The 17,118-nt window shown below is 41.6% G+C and overlaps 1 protein-coding gene across 12 annotated transcripts in view; it reads right to left on the bottom strand.

The window, feature by feature from the left end:
• The window catches only part of PDCD1LG2 (programmed cell death 1 ligand 2), a 114,620-nt gene that overhangs the window by 53,307 nt on the left and 44,195 nt on the right, over nucleotides 1–17,118 (bottom strand). For all 12 annotated transcript variants that reach the window (XR_004350471.1, XR_004350473.1, XR_004350472.1 and 9 more), the window contains 2 exons: nucleotides 12,968–13,273; nucleotides 2,711–2,977 (listed from right to left, as the gene is read on the bottom strand). Coding sequence is in view for 8 of the 12 variants with exons in the window: in XM_032635775.1 (XP_032491666.1) it covers nucleotides 2,711–2,977; nucleotides 12,968–13,273 (573 nt within the window). In the remaining 4 variants the exon portion in view is untranslated. The remainder of the gene's footprint in view (nucleotides 1–2,710; nucleotides 2,978–12,967; nucleotides 13,274–17,118) is intronic.

The following is a 17,118-nucleotide window of genomic DNA, read 5'->3' as shown; positions in this document are numbered from 1 at the left end:
ACCCCTGATTTCAGCTATGGCTGAATGTGGCTGAATGATGGATGGTTCTGTGCAGGTTCTAACTCACTTCTCCCAGACAGTCTTGCCTCAACCATGTGCTACTTTTATGCCAGGGCTCCCCCAATGCTGAAGGTTGGTCCCTTTCATCATTACCTCCAGTGACCCATTTGTAGAATTTTTGCTTCTCATCTCCACAAATTTAGGCTCCACTTAAAGGTCCAGCTTCCTAGTGGCAAGTGCTTCTACCAAAGGATGCTGTACCAAGGGATATGTTCTATTGCATCTAGATACTGCCTAGTCAGCTTGAGCTCTACCCACTGTCAGACCAGCAGGCAAAGAAAAGAATCATTGCACTGGTAATCAATCTTGATTACCAGGAAGAACTCAAATGCTGCTACATAATGCAGGCAAGGAAGACTATGTCTGGAACTCAGGGATCCACTGATTCTCTGGGTCTTGTTACTTCCATACCCACTAATAACAATGAAAAGGCAATTGCAACAACTTCAGCCTGCTAAGGGCAAGGTGACTACGGGCTCATGTCTCTCAGGGTTGAAAGTCTGAGTCACCTCCAACCCCTATTTCTCATCATCTTCCAGGCAAACAAACTATTCCATCTGAAATGCTGAGCGAGGGAAATCTAGAATGTATGGTGGATGAGAGAAATGACAAACATCACTTATGGCTTGGGATCAGTTGCAGCAGCTGGAGCTGTAACTTGTTCCATTAACTCTCGTATGTGCATCTTGTGCAGAGATTGTAGCTACTTCCCTGCCTGAAGGCTCGGAGACAGTGGACTTAATGTAGGGCATGAATGGAGGGATTTGAGCAGCACAAGGGATAGACTGTTGTAGTCCTGCCTCATTTCCTCTCAGCTTCACCTCTGATTTCAGCCACAGACTGGATAGAATTCGGGGTGGGCCTTGACTCACTCCATGGTCAGTGATTCACCGCAAGTGGATACATTGCTTTCTGCCCTGGAATGACTTTGATGCTATAGATGCTGTGGGGAGCTCACTCAGCCCACATGCATGCCTGGCTCACAGTAGAAGGCAGTTAACGCTCCTGGGGACAACTGTTAACCACTGGGGGTAAAAGCAGATTGATTAGTCCTTCCACCTGAAGCCCTTTGAGTAAACATCTTAGGAGATGATCTATGCACTTCTCAGGTGGTCCTTGAGTACTTAAGCTTCTATTGTCCACACCAACAACTTTGGTAATGCACCCTTCTATTTGCTTTTCCTTCTTTCCTGTCTTGATTTCCTAAACCTCTCACTTCTGCTCCCTGGGGTCATCACCTAAATACCTGCATGCCACACAAGTCCTTATCATGGGCTCTGTTTTATCTAACTAAGGTAAAGGGCAAATAGTGAAATATAATGACAACATAGCAAATCTTCTATAAAGTCAAATTTATCATAACTAGGGACTGTTCTTTACTTGGAGATTATATCCTTTATTGGTATGATAGCAGAATAATTACTCACCTCAAACATGTCCATGTTCTGAAACCTGTGAATGAGTTATCCTACACAGCAGAAAGATTTTGCAGATGTGATTATATTAAGGACCTTGAAATGTGAAAATTATCCTAAATTATCAGGTTGAGGTATGTATTGCAGGGAGGTATCTAATGTAATCACAAGGGTCCTTAAAAGGTGGAAAAGGTGGCGCTTAAAAGGCAAGAGAGTTAAAGAAAGAGATGTGATGACAGAGGCAGAGATCTGAGTAATGCAATTGCTGGTGTTGAAGGCTGTAGGAAAGGTCCATGAGCCAAGGAATGCAGGTGGCCTCCAGAAGGCAGAAAAATCAAGAAAATGAATTCTCAGAGCCTGTGCAATCCTGTCAACACCTTGATTTGAGACCAGTGAAGCTGTTTTCAGACTTCTGACCTCCAAAAGAGTGAGGTTAAGCCCATGATGTCTGTGGAACAATAGGAAACTTATGTCTCTGGTGATAAAATGACCTGTCTCTTATGAAATGATTATGATACTAGATGTTAACTCTCTTATTTGGCAAATGAATGTTCTTGGCAGATAAAAGAATTGTCCGACTACCAAAATTGTCAGAAATTTTGCTGATGCACGAAATTCTAAAGTATGGGATTCAGCATAGCCAGTGAAGGCTCTAAATGTTTATTTTAAGAGGTCAGTTTTCCTGGAAAACCCTAAAACCACATGGCTGGCAGCAAAGCCAGCAAAGTAACATTCATACTGCTGACTCGTAGTACTGTGCCTGAATCACAATGATGAGCCTTTATGCTGGGTGTTTTCAGTTTCCTCTCTGGATCCATTCTCTCCACTCCAACACTCAGTTCTGAGCTCTGAGAGGTTGACTTTATGAACATGTCAGTGGAATTCCACCTGGGCTCTGCTAATGGGAAGCACCAGCAGGAGACTGGAGGGTGGGAGGAGAACGAGGCTGTGGTATCCATTCATCAGCTTCTGCTCTTTGGAGTTGATGCAGGTGGCAGCATCCCTGTACCAGAGGCCACAGCTCCCTCCTCCAGATTCCAGTAGCCTCTCCAGGGTGGTAATTGCTCCCCGACCTTTGAAGCCCCAGGTGTCCTGCACTACCTTTAGTACTTTCTCTAAATCCTAATCCCGCCTTCATAAATAGTCCCTTTATTACACTGTCCTCAGATTACTCATTCTGAATGTGTCATCCATTTCTTGCCTGAACCCTGACTGGTAAGCTAGGCAGCTCTTACCTTGGTCAACGATGGCCGAAGTGAGTTCCTTCATATTGGCATTCCAGAACACACAGCTGAAATTCCTGCCAGGGTGTGGCTTTAGGCGCAGAACACTAGTGACCTGGTAGAGGCCTTCAGAGGTCTTGGTGTGGCTGGTGTTGGTAGGAACACTGATATTTGGCCAGGACACTTCTGCCAGGGGATAGCCTACAGCCTGGCAGGAGAGCTCTACCTCATCTGTCCCTGGGACCTTAAGGTTGCGAGTGTTTATTTTCTTGTAGGAAGCTGGACAAGAGAAGAAGAAAAAGAAATAAGTCTCTCTTTTCTGATTCCCGTAGATCTCTGTACTCAATGCCACGTGAAGTAAAATTATCATTATCAATATTAAGTACTAATAGTTTTAACTTGTTAAACATTTCCTATGTCCCAGATATCATGCTATTTTACATACATTGAATTATTTAATTTTTACAATACATCAAAACAGCATTGTTAATATACCCAACTTTTGTTGAAGGTAATTGAGGCTAGAGAGGTCGAGATTTCACTCAGAGGCACAGGGCTTTTAACTGGTGGAGCCAATTTATGAACACTCGAGGTTTGATTCCAAATCTCAATGGTGCTTTACCCTACCACAATCTGTGGCATCCTGTATTAATGTAAATTATCTTACAATTGGGGATTGGAGAAAAGAGAGGCTGGATAAACTAAATCACTAGATAATCCCCACATCTCACTTGATTTAGTACTTTTTCTAACACCTTCAGGAGAAAATTTTCTTTCCATGTCCTCCTTTCCTCTGTCCCCTTTAAGATTAGGAGGAGAAAAAATAAGGACCTAGAAATCTGTTGAAGGTCAGATTCATTGCCATCTTGGTCCCAGATGGTTCCATCTGGGTTTGTTTTTTTGTTTTTTAACACCTTTATTGGAATATAATTGCTTTACATTGCTGTGTTAGTTTCTGCTGTATAACAAAGTGAATCAGCTCTACCTATACTTACATCCCCATAACCCCTCCTTCTTGCATCTCCCTCCCACCCTCCCTATCCCACTCCTCTAGGTGGACAAAAAGCACCTACCTGGTCTCCCTGTGCTATGTGGCTTCTTCCCACTAGCTATCTATTTTACATTTGTTAGTGGCTATATGTCAATGCCACTCTCTCACTTCGTCCCAGCTTACCCTTTCCCCTCCCGTGTTCTCAAGTCCATTCTCTACATCTGTGTCTTTAGTCCTGTCCTGTCCCTAAGTTCTTCAGAACAATTTTTTCTTTAGATTCCATATATTTGTGCTAGCGTACGGTATTTGTCTTTCTCTTTCTGACTTACTTCACCCTGTATGACAGATTCTAGGTCCATCCACCTCACTACAAATAATTCAATTTCATTTCCTTTTATGGCTGAGTAATATTCCATTGTATATATGTACCACATCTACTTTACCCATTCATCTGTCGATGGACACTTAGGTTGCTTCCATGTCCTGGCTATTGGAAATAGTGCTGCAATGAACGTTGTGGTACATGACACGTTTTGAGTCATGGTTTTCTCAGGGTATATGCCCAGTAGTGGGATTGCTGGGTCATATGGTAGTTCTAATTTTAGTTTTTTAAGGAACCTCCATACTGTTCGCCATAGTGCCTGTACCAATTTCCATTCCCACCAACAGTGCAAGAGGGTTCCCTTTTCTCCACACCCTCTCCAGCATTTATTGTTTCTGGATTTTTTGATGATGGCCATTCTGACTGGTGTGAGGTGATACCTCATTGTAGTTTTGATTTTCATTTCTCTAACGATTAGTGATGTTGAGCATCCTTTCATGGGTTTGTTGGCAATCTATATCTTTGGAGAAATGTCTATTTAGGTCTTCTGCCCATTTTTGGATTGGGTTGTTTGTTTTTTTGATATTGAGCTGCATGAGCTGCTTGTAAGTTTGGGAGATTAATCCTTTGTCAGTTACTTCATTTGCAAATATTCTCTCCCATTCTGAGGATTGTCTTTTCATCTGGTTTATGGTTTCCTTTTCTGTGCAAAAGCTTTGACGTTTCTGTAGGTCCCATTTGTTTCTTTTTGTTTTTATTTCCATTTCTCTAGGAGGTGGGTCAAAAAAGGATCTTGCTGTGATTTATGTCAAATAGTGTTCTTCCTATGTTTTCCTCTAAGAGTTTGAGAGTTTCTGGCCTTACATTTAGGTCTTTAATCCGTTTTGAGCTTATTTTTGTGTATGGTGTTAGGGAGTGTTCTAATTTCATTCTTTTACATACAGCTGTCCAGTTTTCCCAGCACAACTTATTGAAGAGGCTGTCTTTTCTCCATTGTACACCCTTACCTCCTTTGTCATAGATTAGTTGACCCTAGGTGCGTGGGTTTATCTCTGGGCTTTCTATCCTGTTTTTTGATCTATATTTCTGTTTTTGTGCCAGTACCACACTGTCTTGATTACCGTAGCTTTGTAGTATAGTCTGAAGAACAGGCGCCTGATTCCTCCAGCTCCATTTTTCTTTCTCAAGATTGCTTTTGCTTTTTGGGGTCTTTTGTGTTTCCATACAAATTGTGAAATATTTTGTTCTAGTTCTGTGAAAAATGACATTGGTAGTTTGATAGGGAGTGCACTGAATCTGTAGATTGCTTTGGGTAGTATAATCATTTTCACAATGCTGATTCTTCCAATCCAAGAACATGGCATATCTTTCCATCTGTTTGTATCACCTTTAATTTCTTTAATCAGTGTCTTACAATTTTCTGCTTACAGGTCTTTTGTCTCCTTAGGTAGATTTATTCCTAGGTATTTTATTCATTTTGTTGAAATGGTAAATGGAGTGTTTCCTTAATTCCTCTTTCAGATTTTTCATCATTAGTATATAGGAATGCAAGAGATTTCTGTTCATTAATTTTGTATCCTGCTACTTTACCAAATTCATTGATTAGCTCTAGTAGTTTTCTGGTAGCATCTTTAGGATTCTCTATGTATACTATCATGTCATCTGCAAACAGTTTTACTTCTTCTTTTCCGATTTGGATTCTTTTTATTTCTTTTTCTTTTCTGATTGCTGTGGTTAAAACTTCCAAAACTATGTTGAATAATAGTGGTGAGAGTGGACAACCTTGTCTTGTTCCTGATCTTAGAGGAAATGGTTTCAGTTTTTCACCACTGAGAACGATGTTGGCTGTGGGTTTGTCATATATGGCCTTTATTATGTTGAGGTAGGCTCCCTCTACGCCTACTTTCTGGAGAGTTTTTATCTTAAATGGGTGTTGAATTTTGTCAAAAGCTTTTTCTGCATCAATTGAGATGATCATATGATTTTTATCCTTCAATTTGTAAATATGGTGTATCACAGTGATTGATTTATGTATATTGAAGAATCCTTGCATTCCTGGGATAAACCCCACTTGATCATGGTGTATGATCCTTTCAATGTGCTGTTGCATTCTGTTTGCTAGTATTTTGTTGAGGATTTTTGCATCTATGTTCATCAGTGATATTGGCCTCTAGTTTTCTTTCTTTGTGACATCTTTGTCTGGTTTTGGTATCGGGGTGATTGTGGCCTTGTAGAATGAGTTTGGAAGTGTTCCTCCCTCTACTATAGTTTGGAAGAGTTTGAGAAGGATAGGTGTTAGCTCTTCTCTAAATGTTTGATAGAATTTGCCTGTGAAGCTGTCTGGTCCTGGGCTTTTGTTTGTTGGATGATTTTTAATCACAGTTTCAATTGCAGTGCTTGTGATGGGTCTGTTAGTATTTTCTATTTCTTCCTGATTCAGTCTCGGAAGGTTGTGCTTTTCCAAGAATTTGTTCATTTCTTCCAGGTTGTCCATTTTATTGGCATAGAGTTGCTTGTAGTAATCTCTCATGATCCTTTGTATTTCTGCAGTGTCAGTTGTTACTTCTCCTTTTTCATTTCTAATTCTTTTGATTTGAGTCTTCTCCCTTTTTTTCTTGATGAGTCTGGCTAATGGTTTATCAACTTTGTTTATCTTGTCAAAGAACTACCTTTTAGTTTTATTGATTTTTGCTATCATTTTCATCATTTCTTTTTCATTTATTTCTGATCTGATCTTTATGATTTCTTTCCTTCTGCTAACTTTGAGGTTTTTTGTTCTTTTTTCTCTAATTGCTTTAGGTGTAAGGTTAGGTTGTTTATTTGAGATGTTTCTTGTTTCTTGAGGTAGGACTGTATTGCTATAAACTTCCCTCTTAGAACTGTTTTTGCTGCATCCCAGGTTTTGGGTCGTCGTGTTTTCATTGTCATTTGTTTCTAGGTATTTTTTGATTTCCTATTTGATTTCTTCAATGATCTCTTGGTTATTTACTAGTGTATTGTTTAGCCTCCATGTGTTTGTATTTTGTACAGATTTTTTCCTGTAATTGATATCTAGTCTCATAGCATTGTGGTCAGAAAAGATACTTGATACGATTTCAATTTTCTTAAATGTACCAAGGCTTCATTTGTGACTCAAGATATGATCTATCCTGGAGAATGTTCCAGGAGCACTTGAGAAGATAGTGCATTCTGTTGTTTTTGGATGGAATGTCCTATAAATATCTATTAAGTCCATGTTGTTTAATGTATCATTTAAAGCTTGTGTTTCATTATTTTCATTTTGATTGATCTGTCCATTGGTGAAAGTGGGGTGCCAAAAACCCCTACTATTATTATGTTACTGTCAATTTACCCCTTTATGGTTGTGAGCATTTTCCTTATGTACTGAGGTGCTCCTATGTTGCGTGCATAAATATTTACAATTGTTATATCTTCTTCCTGGATTGATCCCTTGATAATTCTCTAGTGTCCTTCTTTGCCTCTTGTAATAGTCTTTATTTTAAAGTCTATTTTGTCTGATATGAGAATTGCTACTCCAGCTTTCTTTTGATTTCCACTTTCATGGAATATCTTTTTCCATCCCCTCACTTTCAATCTGTATGTGTACCTAGGTCTGAAGTGGGTCTCTTGTAGACAGCATATATACGGGTCTTGTTTTTGTAACCATTCAGCCAGTCTATGTCTTTTGGTTGGTGCATTTAAGCCATTTATATTTAAGGTAGTTATCAATATGTATGTTCCTATTACCATTTTCTTAATTGCTTTGGGTTTGTTATTGTAGGTCTTTTCCTTCTCTTGTGTTTCCTGCCTAGAGAAGTTCCTTTAGCATTTGTTGTAAAGCAGGTTTGGTGGTGCTGAATTTTCTTAGCTTTTGCTTGTCTGTAAAGGTTTTTTTTTTTTTTTTTTTTTTTGCGGTACGCGGGCCTCTCACTGCTGTGGCCTCTCCCGTTGCGGAGCACAGGCTCCGGACGTGCAGGCTCAGCGGCCATGGCTCACGGGCCCAGCCGCTCCGCAGCACGTGGGATCCTCCCGGACCGGGGCATGAACCCACATCCCCTGCATCGGCAGGCGGACTCTCAACCGCTGCGCCACCAGGGAAGCCCCGTCTGTAAAGGTTTTAATTTCTCCGTCGAATTTGAATGAGATTCTTGCTGGGTAGAGTAATCTTGGTTGTAGGTTTTTTCTTTTTATGACTTTAAATATGTCCTGTCACTCCCTTCAGGCTTGCAGAGTTTCTGCTGAAAGATCAGCTCTTAATCTTATGGGGATTCCCTTGGATGTTATTTGTTGCTTTTCCCTTGCTACTTTCAATATTTTTCTTTTGTATTTAATTTTTGACAGTTTGAGTAATATGTGTCTTGGTGTGTTTCTCCTTGGATTTATCCTGTATGGGACTCTCTGAACTTCCTGGACTTGACTGACTATTTCCCCTCCCATGTTAGGGAAGTTTTCAACTGTAATCTCTTCACATATTTTCTCAGACCCTTTCTTTTATTCTTCTTTTCCTGGGATCCCTATAATTTGAATGTTGGTGCGTTTACTGTTGTCCCAGATGTCTCTGAGACTGTCCTCAATTCTTTTCATTCCTTTTTCTTTATTTTGCTCTGCAGTAGTTATTTCCACTCTTCTATCTTCCAGGTCACTTATCCATTCTTCTGCCTCAGTTATTCTGCTTTTGATTCCTTCTAGAGAGTTTTTTTAAAAAATATATTTATTTATTTGGTTGCACCAGGTCCCAGTTGCGGCAGGCAGGCTCCTTAGTTGTGGCATGAGAACTCTTAGTTGCAGCATGCATGTGGGATCTAGTTCCCTGACCAGGGGTCGAACGCAGGCACCCTGCATTGGGAGCATGGAGTCTCATCCACTGCGTCACCAGGGAAGTCCCTCTAGAGAGTTTTAAATTTCATTTATTGTGCTGTTCATCATTGTTTGTTTACTCTTTAGTTCTTCTAGGTCCTTGTTAAACGTTTATTTTATTTTCTCCATTCTATTTCCAAGATTTTGGATCATCTTTACTATCATTCCTCTGAATTCTTTTTCCAGTAAACTGCCTATTTCCTCTTCATTTGTTTGGTCAGGTGGGTTTTTACCTTGCTCCTTCATCTGCTGCATATTTCTCTGTCTTCTCATGTTGCTTAACTTACTGTGTTTGGGGTCTCCTTTTCGCAGGCTGCAAGTTCATAGTTCCTGTTGTTTTTGGTGTCTGCCCCCAGTGGGTAAGGTTGGTTCAGTGGATTGTGTAGGCTTCCCGGTGAAGGGGACTAGTGCCTGTGTTCTGGTGGATGAGGCTGGATCTTGTCTTTCTGGTGGGCAGGACCACATCTGGTGGTGTGTTTTGGGGTGTCTGTGAACTTATTATGATTTTAGGCAGCCTCTCTGCTAATGGGTGGGGTTGTGTCCCTGTCTTGCTAGTTGTTTGGCTTGTGGTATCCAGCACTGGAGCTTGCTGGTCGTTGAGTGGAGCTGGGTCTTAGCATTGAGATGGAGATCTCTGGGAAAGTTCTCGCTGATTGATATTACATGGGGCTGGGAGGTCTCTGGTGGTCCCATGTCCTGAACTTGGCTCTCCCACCTCAGAGGTTCTAGCCTAACAGCCGGCAGGAGCACCAAGACCCTGTCAGCCACACGGCCAGTTACATGGGGAGTTTCTTGCCTTTTGGCAAGTCTGAGATCTTCTGCCAGCGTTCAGTAGGTGTTCTGTAGGAGTTGTTCCACGTGTAGATGTATTTTAGATATATTTTTGGGGGGAAGGTGATCTTCACATGTTACTCCTCCACCATCTCGAAGGTCCTCTGGGTTTGGTTTTTTTGTTTTTGTTTGTAGCTTCCTTTCTTATCTCTGGACACTTTAACTTAAAGATTTATGTTCATTCCTGCTAAAGATGGGGGTTGATGGCTTTTGAGCAAAGACCTGGAACACCTCTGGCAACACTTTGAAGATGAATGAGTTAATACATGTAAGTGCTCAGAAAAGGGCAGGAACACAGAAAGCACTTGATAAATGCTATTATTATTTTTAAAGACTTAGATTCTGCCTATAAATAGTCAAGAACTGAGTATATTTTTACTTCTCCTTAACACACACACACACACACACACACACACACACACACACACACCCTTCTGTGCAGTGGATGCTGAATGAATTGATCAGATATGTCTCCCTGCCCTCTAGAAAACTGAGATCTAAAATAGACACAAGTGACATTGAGAGCACCAGGAAGACACAAGGACAAATTTTCCAGTTATCTTAGATGACAGCTAAAAATAAATATTAACCACGTACGCAGATACCAGGGAGTGTAAAAAGTAACCTGCTGATTTTTGGTGAAAGGAAGAGGGAGTGAGCACTAGCTCTCATCAGGTAGGAAATACTTCTTTAAGAAAGAATTTCAATACAATCTTTGAAGTAAAGATGTATATATGGCACAGATATGATGAAACATTTTTCTGTTAAATTTTTGGGAGGAGTATAAATGAGCACAAACTGTGAAAAGTGATTTTATATTAAAATAATGCTAACAGCCATGTGGAAAATATCAAATATGTATGATTTACTAAGTGTTTTCTAGGTGCTGAGTTCATGCCCTGTGTTTTTACATTCTGTGGAGGTGAAAGGAAGATTCATTTCCCTCTCCACAATTTTTGCTTTTTGAGAACCTCCCTTGTGCATCTCTGTGTTATGAGTTGCTAATTTGATTAGTTATAGCCAAAGTCACTCACTGAGTCATGGGTCACTGGAGAGCAAGGTGACTGTGTCTTGAAGTGCTGCTTATAACCTGTGGCCTTCTCTTGAAGTTCTTTCCATGTCATTAAGAGTAGTTGCCCTGGACTGCTGGCCTGCCTGCCTCAAAAATCTCTCACATATTCCCCCACCCACAGTATTCCAGCTTCTGCTTGTGACTGGGTGGGTGGGGAAGATTTTCTTATCTATGAGTTTGGATGGATAACTTCAGGGACTGATGTGCAAACCTGGACTCAGTTTAAGACAAGGGAGCAAGAACCAAGAATTCCCTATTTTGAGTCATGTTTTCCAGTGCAAATTATCAGAGAATCTCCAAAGTGGGGAGAGGGGAAAGGGAAAGATTATGTGCTCATCCAGTTGTTAATTTAAAAAAATGGAGTTCATTTCCATTTGGCTACTGATTCCTCTGGGTATAGCTCACTTAGTCAAGAACTTAAAGAGGAGCAGGGGTGAGTAGCTCTAACTATTGACTCCATCCTCTTAATATACCTTACCTTGCTTAAACCGCCCAAGGACCTTAGGAGGTAGGAAAATTTCATATTCCAGTAATAAATAAGGAAACAGCTGGAATATGGGGTGGTTGGGGAGCTTTGAACTCATGTCCTTCATGGGTACAGTATTCTGAATTCTGCACTGGGATCATCACAAGAGGATGATTCTCTATGTAATCACAAAAGTCTAGGGATGAAGCAACATACATGGGAAGAGAGATATGTTTCCCAGGGGGACTTCAAAGTACCCAGAAGTAGAAGAAGATAAGAAGAATTAGGTTCTGAAGCAGCCTACTGAAGGTCTTGAAGTAGTTAGACTCACTAGTCTCCTTGGAGCCAATTTTGGTCTATCTCTAGCAATCCATCAGTATCTGAAGCCTGCATTTTGAGTACTCACTTTATCTAATTTTATGTTATTTTATCTACACTTATTGTCCCTTCATTTGATGTCCTCTTATAATCATTTAATCCTATTCTATTGTAGATTATTTCTGTAAGCTCTAGGGCTTTGGAGGGGCATAGAGTAGAATAAATGAATTCACAGGAGTAGTGTGTTACAGGTGAGGGTTTGGCCTGCTCCAGCAAGGTGGCTCAGGACAAGATGCTGGTCTTGGTTGCTGAGTTAGTAGGTGATTTCAGAGGTAGGAGGGCCATGAATCAGGATCTGGGCTGAGGCTTTGACTTGGGATATATAAATAAGGGAAGAGATGGGAGAGATGTTCAACTAAAAGAATCGGTGAGAAACGATGCGACTGACAGGGATTGATTTCCAAAATATACAAACAGCTCATAGAGCTCAATATCAAAGAAACAAACAACCCAATCAAAAAGTGGGCAGAAGACCTAAATAGACATTTTTCCAAAGAAGATATACAGATGGCCAACAGGCACATGAAAATACACTCAACATCGCTAATTATTAGAGAAATGCAAATCAAAACTATAATGAGATTATCACCTCACACCAGTCAGAATGGCCATCATCAAAAAGTCTGTAAATAATAAATGCTGAAGAGGGTGTGGAGAAAAGGGAACCCTCCTACACTGCTGGCATGAATGTAAATTGGTACAGCCACTATGGAGAACAGTATGGGGGTTCCTTAAAAAACTAAAAATAGAACTACCATATGATCCTGCAATCCCACTCCTGGACATATATCCAGAAAAGATGAAAACTCTAATTCGAAAAGATACATGCACCCCAATGTTCAGAGCAGCACTATTTACAATACCCAAGACATGGAAGCAACGTAAATGTCCACTGACAGATGAATTGGTAAAGAAGATTCCATTGTATGGGACATACATACTACTCATTAAATAATAATGCTACTCATTAAACTGATATTTTAATCTGTTAATGAGTGGCAAATCATGGTTTAAAAAACTCTGGACTCTGAAAGAGTAGTTTAATATCAAGTCAGTATTGTTCCTGTGAATTAGGCAAAACTTCTTTGGTACTCTCCCACCTTTCAGGGACTCATTTTCCTGGCTTTCTCTAGACCAGTTTTATTCCCTCTACCCCTATTTACCCTCAGCTCCACTGCTTTATACTCAGATATCAAAAACTATTTCTGAGCAGGTGCTTTTGTTTCCTCTGAGGTATCTCTGTCTCTTTATAGCCATCCTCCTAGTTTTGGTTTGAGCTTGTTACTTGCAGCTAATGCAGGTCCTGTGTTGGAGAGATGCCTCCATGTACTCCAGTCCCTGAAACTACTCACCTTTGACTTTCAGAGTCAGGTACTTGTAATCCCAGGCGATCCCATAGATGATCAGGCAGCGGTACTGCCCTGCATCTCTCACTTGGACTTGGGGGATGTGGAACAAGGCCTTCCCCAGGGGCAGCTGCTCCTCTAGCAAAATGGCTCTTTCACTGAGCAAGGTTGTATCATTTTCCACCTTTTGCAAACTGGCTTTTAAAACTCCGAGTTCCACATGACCTCCGGTGTCAAAATCACACTCCAAGGTCACATTGCCACCGTAGTCTACCGTGTACATTTCCTTTGGGACCGTCACTGTGAAAAAAGCTGAACAGAAAATAAGACATTCTCAGATTGTCTGCCTTCACATTTCAGTTCTGTACAGAGTGGGACCTGAGGAGACCCATCCCACCCCCGTTTCCCAAGAGATACCTGTCATTATCTGGGCATTTGTGAAGGCTCCTTTCTCTCCTTTGCCCCCATCCATTCTGGGAAAGAGTAGAATTCTTGATCTGCTCTGAGGTAGTTCTCACCTCTCAACACTCCTCACCTGTGCAGCTGACTGCCTTCCTACCCCCTACTATCCAGGCTCATTTTCTTCATATGGGTCAAATTACATCATTATCTGCCAAATTCTACCTCCTCTCACCAGTGATAGTAATAATAACTATCACCCATTGAGTTCTTACTAGGTGTTAGGCCTCTGCTAACACATGATCCCTTTTAGTCCCCCCAGGAAGCCAGTGACATAGAGCTATCTTCTTTTTAGAAAATGAAACTGAGACACAGAAAGGTTAAGCAACTTGCCTAACATTGCACAGCCAGGAACAGACCCAGGTATTGTTAAGTTCAAGCGCTCTTAACCATCACATCATACAAGTCTACTGTAGAAGCGTCTTTTCTGTCAATAAGAGGAAAGAAAGAATGGAACTAATACTTAGTGTATACCTACTATGTGCCAGCCACTGTTCTAGGCTCTTTATAACTATATCATTGGGACTTCCCTGGTGGTCCAGTGGTTAAGACTCCATGTTCCCAAGGCAGGGGGCCTGGGTTCGACCCTGCATGTCTCAACTAAGATCCCGCATGCAGCAACGAAGATCCCGAGTGCCACAACTAAGACCCGAACAGCTAAATAAATAAATGTTTTTTTAAAAACCTATGTCATTTAATACTGAAAATACAAGCATGAAACATGTATTATCATTACTGTTTTATAGTTGAGGAAACTGGGTCAAAGAGGTTTGCTCCAGGATGTACAGTTAGTAAAGTTAAAATTCAGAGCTAGTCAGATGGTTGACTTCAAAATCTGTAGTCTTTGAAACAGTATTTCCCAAAACATGAGGCACATACTTCTAGAAGTATGCAAAATGATTTTAGATACGGCAGAATCAAGGCCCAAAGGGAGTTGGATTATTCGGAGAGGAATTTATTCCCTCTTCAATTCTATTTCAATCCTTCAACTTACATATAATTTGCAACTAGACTCTCACGTCTCTAACAATGGTTATTTTTCTTTTTATTTTATTTTATTTATTTATTTTTTATTTTTGGCTGCTTTGGGTCTTCGTTGCTGTGCGTGGGCTTTCTCTAGTTGTGGCGAGCGGGTGCTACTCTTCTATGCGGTGCATGGGCTGCTCACTGCAGTGGCACCTCTTGTTGCAGAGCATGGGCTCTAGGTGCGTGGGCTTCAGTAGTTGTGGCTCGTGGGCTCTAGAGCGCAGGCTCAGTAGTTGTGGCGCATGGGCTTAGTTGCTCCGCAGCATGTGTGATCTTCCCAGGCCAGGGCTCAAACCAGTGTCCCCTGCCTTGTCAGGTGGATTCTTAACCACTGTGCCACCAGGGAAGCCCTATTTTTCCTTTTAATAAAACAAGAAGCTCTCAGGCAGATATTATTATCTGGGTAGAATTTAACAGCACCACTTTACTTTCATTGCATTTATTTTTGCTCATATCCTCTATTTGCCTGTACCAGTGATACTGGTTTTCCATTTACCACAAGGGTAGATTGTTTTGTTCAAAAAATAAAAGCTCTCTTGCCTTCCAAGATGGCCCACACTCTGTCTATGGAGCGTGTATCTCCCTGAATAAACCTTCTTTCACTTTACTATGTCTTGCTCTTGAATTCTTGCCTGCACAAAGCCAAGAACCCACACTTGGCGGCCATCCTAGGGACTCAGACATGACTTGGGATGTGACCATCCTCTCGCACCCCACTCTCTTTCCTGCAACATCTTTTCTGGCACCCAGTGCGGGGCCTCAAAGGCCATAGTCTCGATCCGCCTATTGGGCTATGGCTCCCTTCTGAAGGGTGGCTGGGCCTTATCCTGAGCCATGGAGATTCGAGTAGCCCGTTAAGTGGCAGCTGACATCGCCTGCAGGATCTGGCAGAGACCAGTTCTCTGGCCGTGAAGAAGCGCACTGAGGCCAAGGCTTTCCCCCCTCAGTCTTTCTCATTCTCCTATTGCTCTCTTTGGACTTGAAAAGATCCACCCAGACGACCACCAAACATCCAAATTAAGACTGCGCGGCAAGTAATTGACAACTTGGTTGGGTCTAAAGAACTCCTGCCAGGGGGCTTATCTGGTGGCGCAGTGGTTGAGAATCTGCCTGCCAATGCAGGGGACAGGGGTTCGAGCCCTGGTCTGGGAGGATCCCACATGCCACGGAGCAACTAGGCCCGTGAGCCACGACTACTGAGCCTGCGCGTCTGGAACCTGTGCTCCACAACAAGAGAGGCTGCGATAGTGAGAGGCCCGCACACCGCGATGAAGAGTGGCCCCTGCTTGCCACAACTAGAGAAAGCCCTCGCAGAGAAATGAAGACCCAGCACAGCCAAAAATAAAAAAAAAATAAAATAAATAAAAGCTCAGTTGATTTAGATAATTTTATAAAAACAATAGCACAAAGAGTAGTCAAACATGGCAAAACTAATGAAAGTAGTGTATGCATGAATAAATTGTGATAAATTGTACAAAATTATGCTGCTTCCATTATTAATGAGTGGTTAGTCATTAAGACTGAGTGTAAGATCTCGAAGTAGCTTCTGAATTGTGACAGAAGATTAGATCAAATTATGTTCAGTAGAGCTTACTTCATTAATCCATTCATTTAATCAGTCAAAACATCCACTTATATTTGGGGATGGCTTCTAAGAATATGCTATTTGAGTGGTTGTTTCCACATAAAACGTGGTATGGAAAGAGCCTGGGATTTAGTGACAGATGAACCTGGGTTCAAATTTTGACTATATCAGGATTATGAGCCCTTTGATCTTGATCATGCCATTTAAACTCTATGAGTCTCAGCCTCTTTATCTGTAAAGGTCGAAGATAACATCTACCTGGCAGCATTGTGGGGAAAACTAGACAAAATGGCACATGTGAAGTGCCTTATTTTGGCAGGTAGTCAACAAACTTTCTTTTGTACAATGTCTTAATTCTTGAGAATGTGGTATTCGGACCACCCTGGATAACAGATTTCACAGTATAAATAGATTGGGGGTTTTCTGTTGCTTGAATGATTCACATCACAATTCTCTTCTGACTGGAGTTTTTCGTCCTACCATCCTGTAAATCTTTGAAGGCAGTGACCAGGTTGAATTTGCTTTGGCGTCTCCAGTGCTTAACACATACTAAATTCCAGTTAAGGGTTTAACATAAAATGACAAAAAGGGGGAGAGGGAGAAACAAAAGGATGAGCCTCGCCATATTCACTTTTGCTTTCCTCTCATCAAAGAGCAACTTGCCCCAAATTGCACAAACTGGCATTCTTTTTTTTTTTTTTTTTGCCGTACGCGGGCCTCTCACTGTTGTGGCCTCTCCCGTTGCGGAGCACAGGCTCCAGACGCGCAGGCTCAGCGGCCATGGCTCACGGGCCTATCCGTTCCGCGGCATGTGGGATCCTCCCGGACCGGGGCACGAACCCCTGTGCCCTGCATTGGCAGGCAGACTCTCAACCACTGTGCCACCAGGGAAGCCCCAAACTGGCATTCTTAATCACCACCCAGCACAGGTGAGAGTATAGTGCACACACTTGCGTTTTTATCAAAAATTAATGACGAGCTTATATATTGCCTCCAACCCCTGTTTTAACCACAACTAGAACATTAGCGTGCCTTTCTGACAGAGATCTATGATACAAAAAGGAGTTCACAGCTGCCTGGTATTCTT

The sequence above is a fragment of the Phocoena sinus genome, chromosome 6, assembly GCF_008692025.1.
Source record: "Phocoena sinus isolate mPhoSin1 chromosome 6, mPhoSin1.pri, whole genome shotgun sequence".
Classification (NCBI taxonomy): domain Eukaryota; kingdom Metazoa; phylum Chordata; class Mammalia; order Artiodactyla; family Phocoenidae; genus Phocoena; species Phocoena sinus.
The sequence above is the reverse complement of the archived record's forward strand: the minus strand, read 5'-3'. Positions and strand labels throughout refer to the sequence as shown.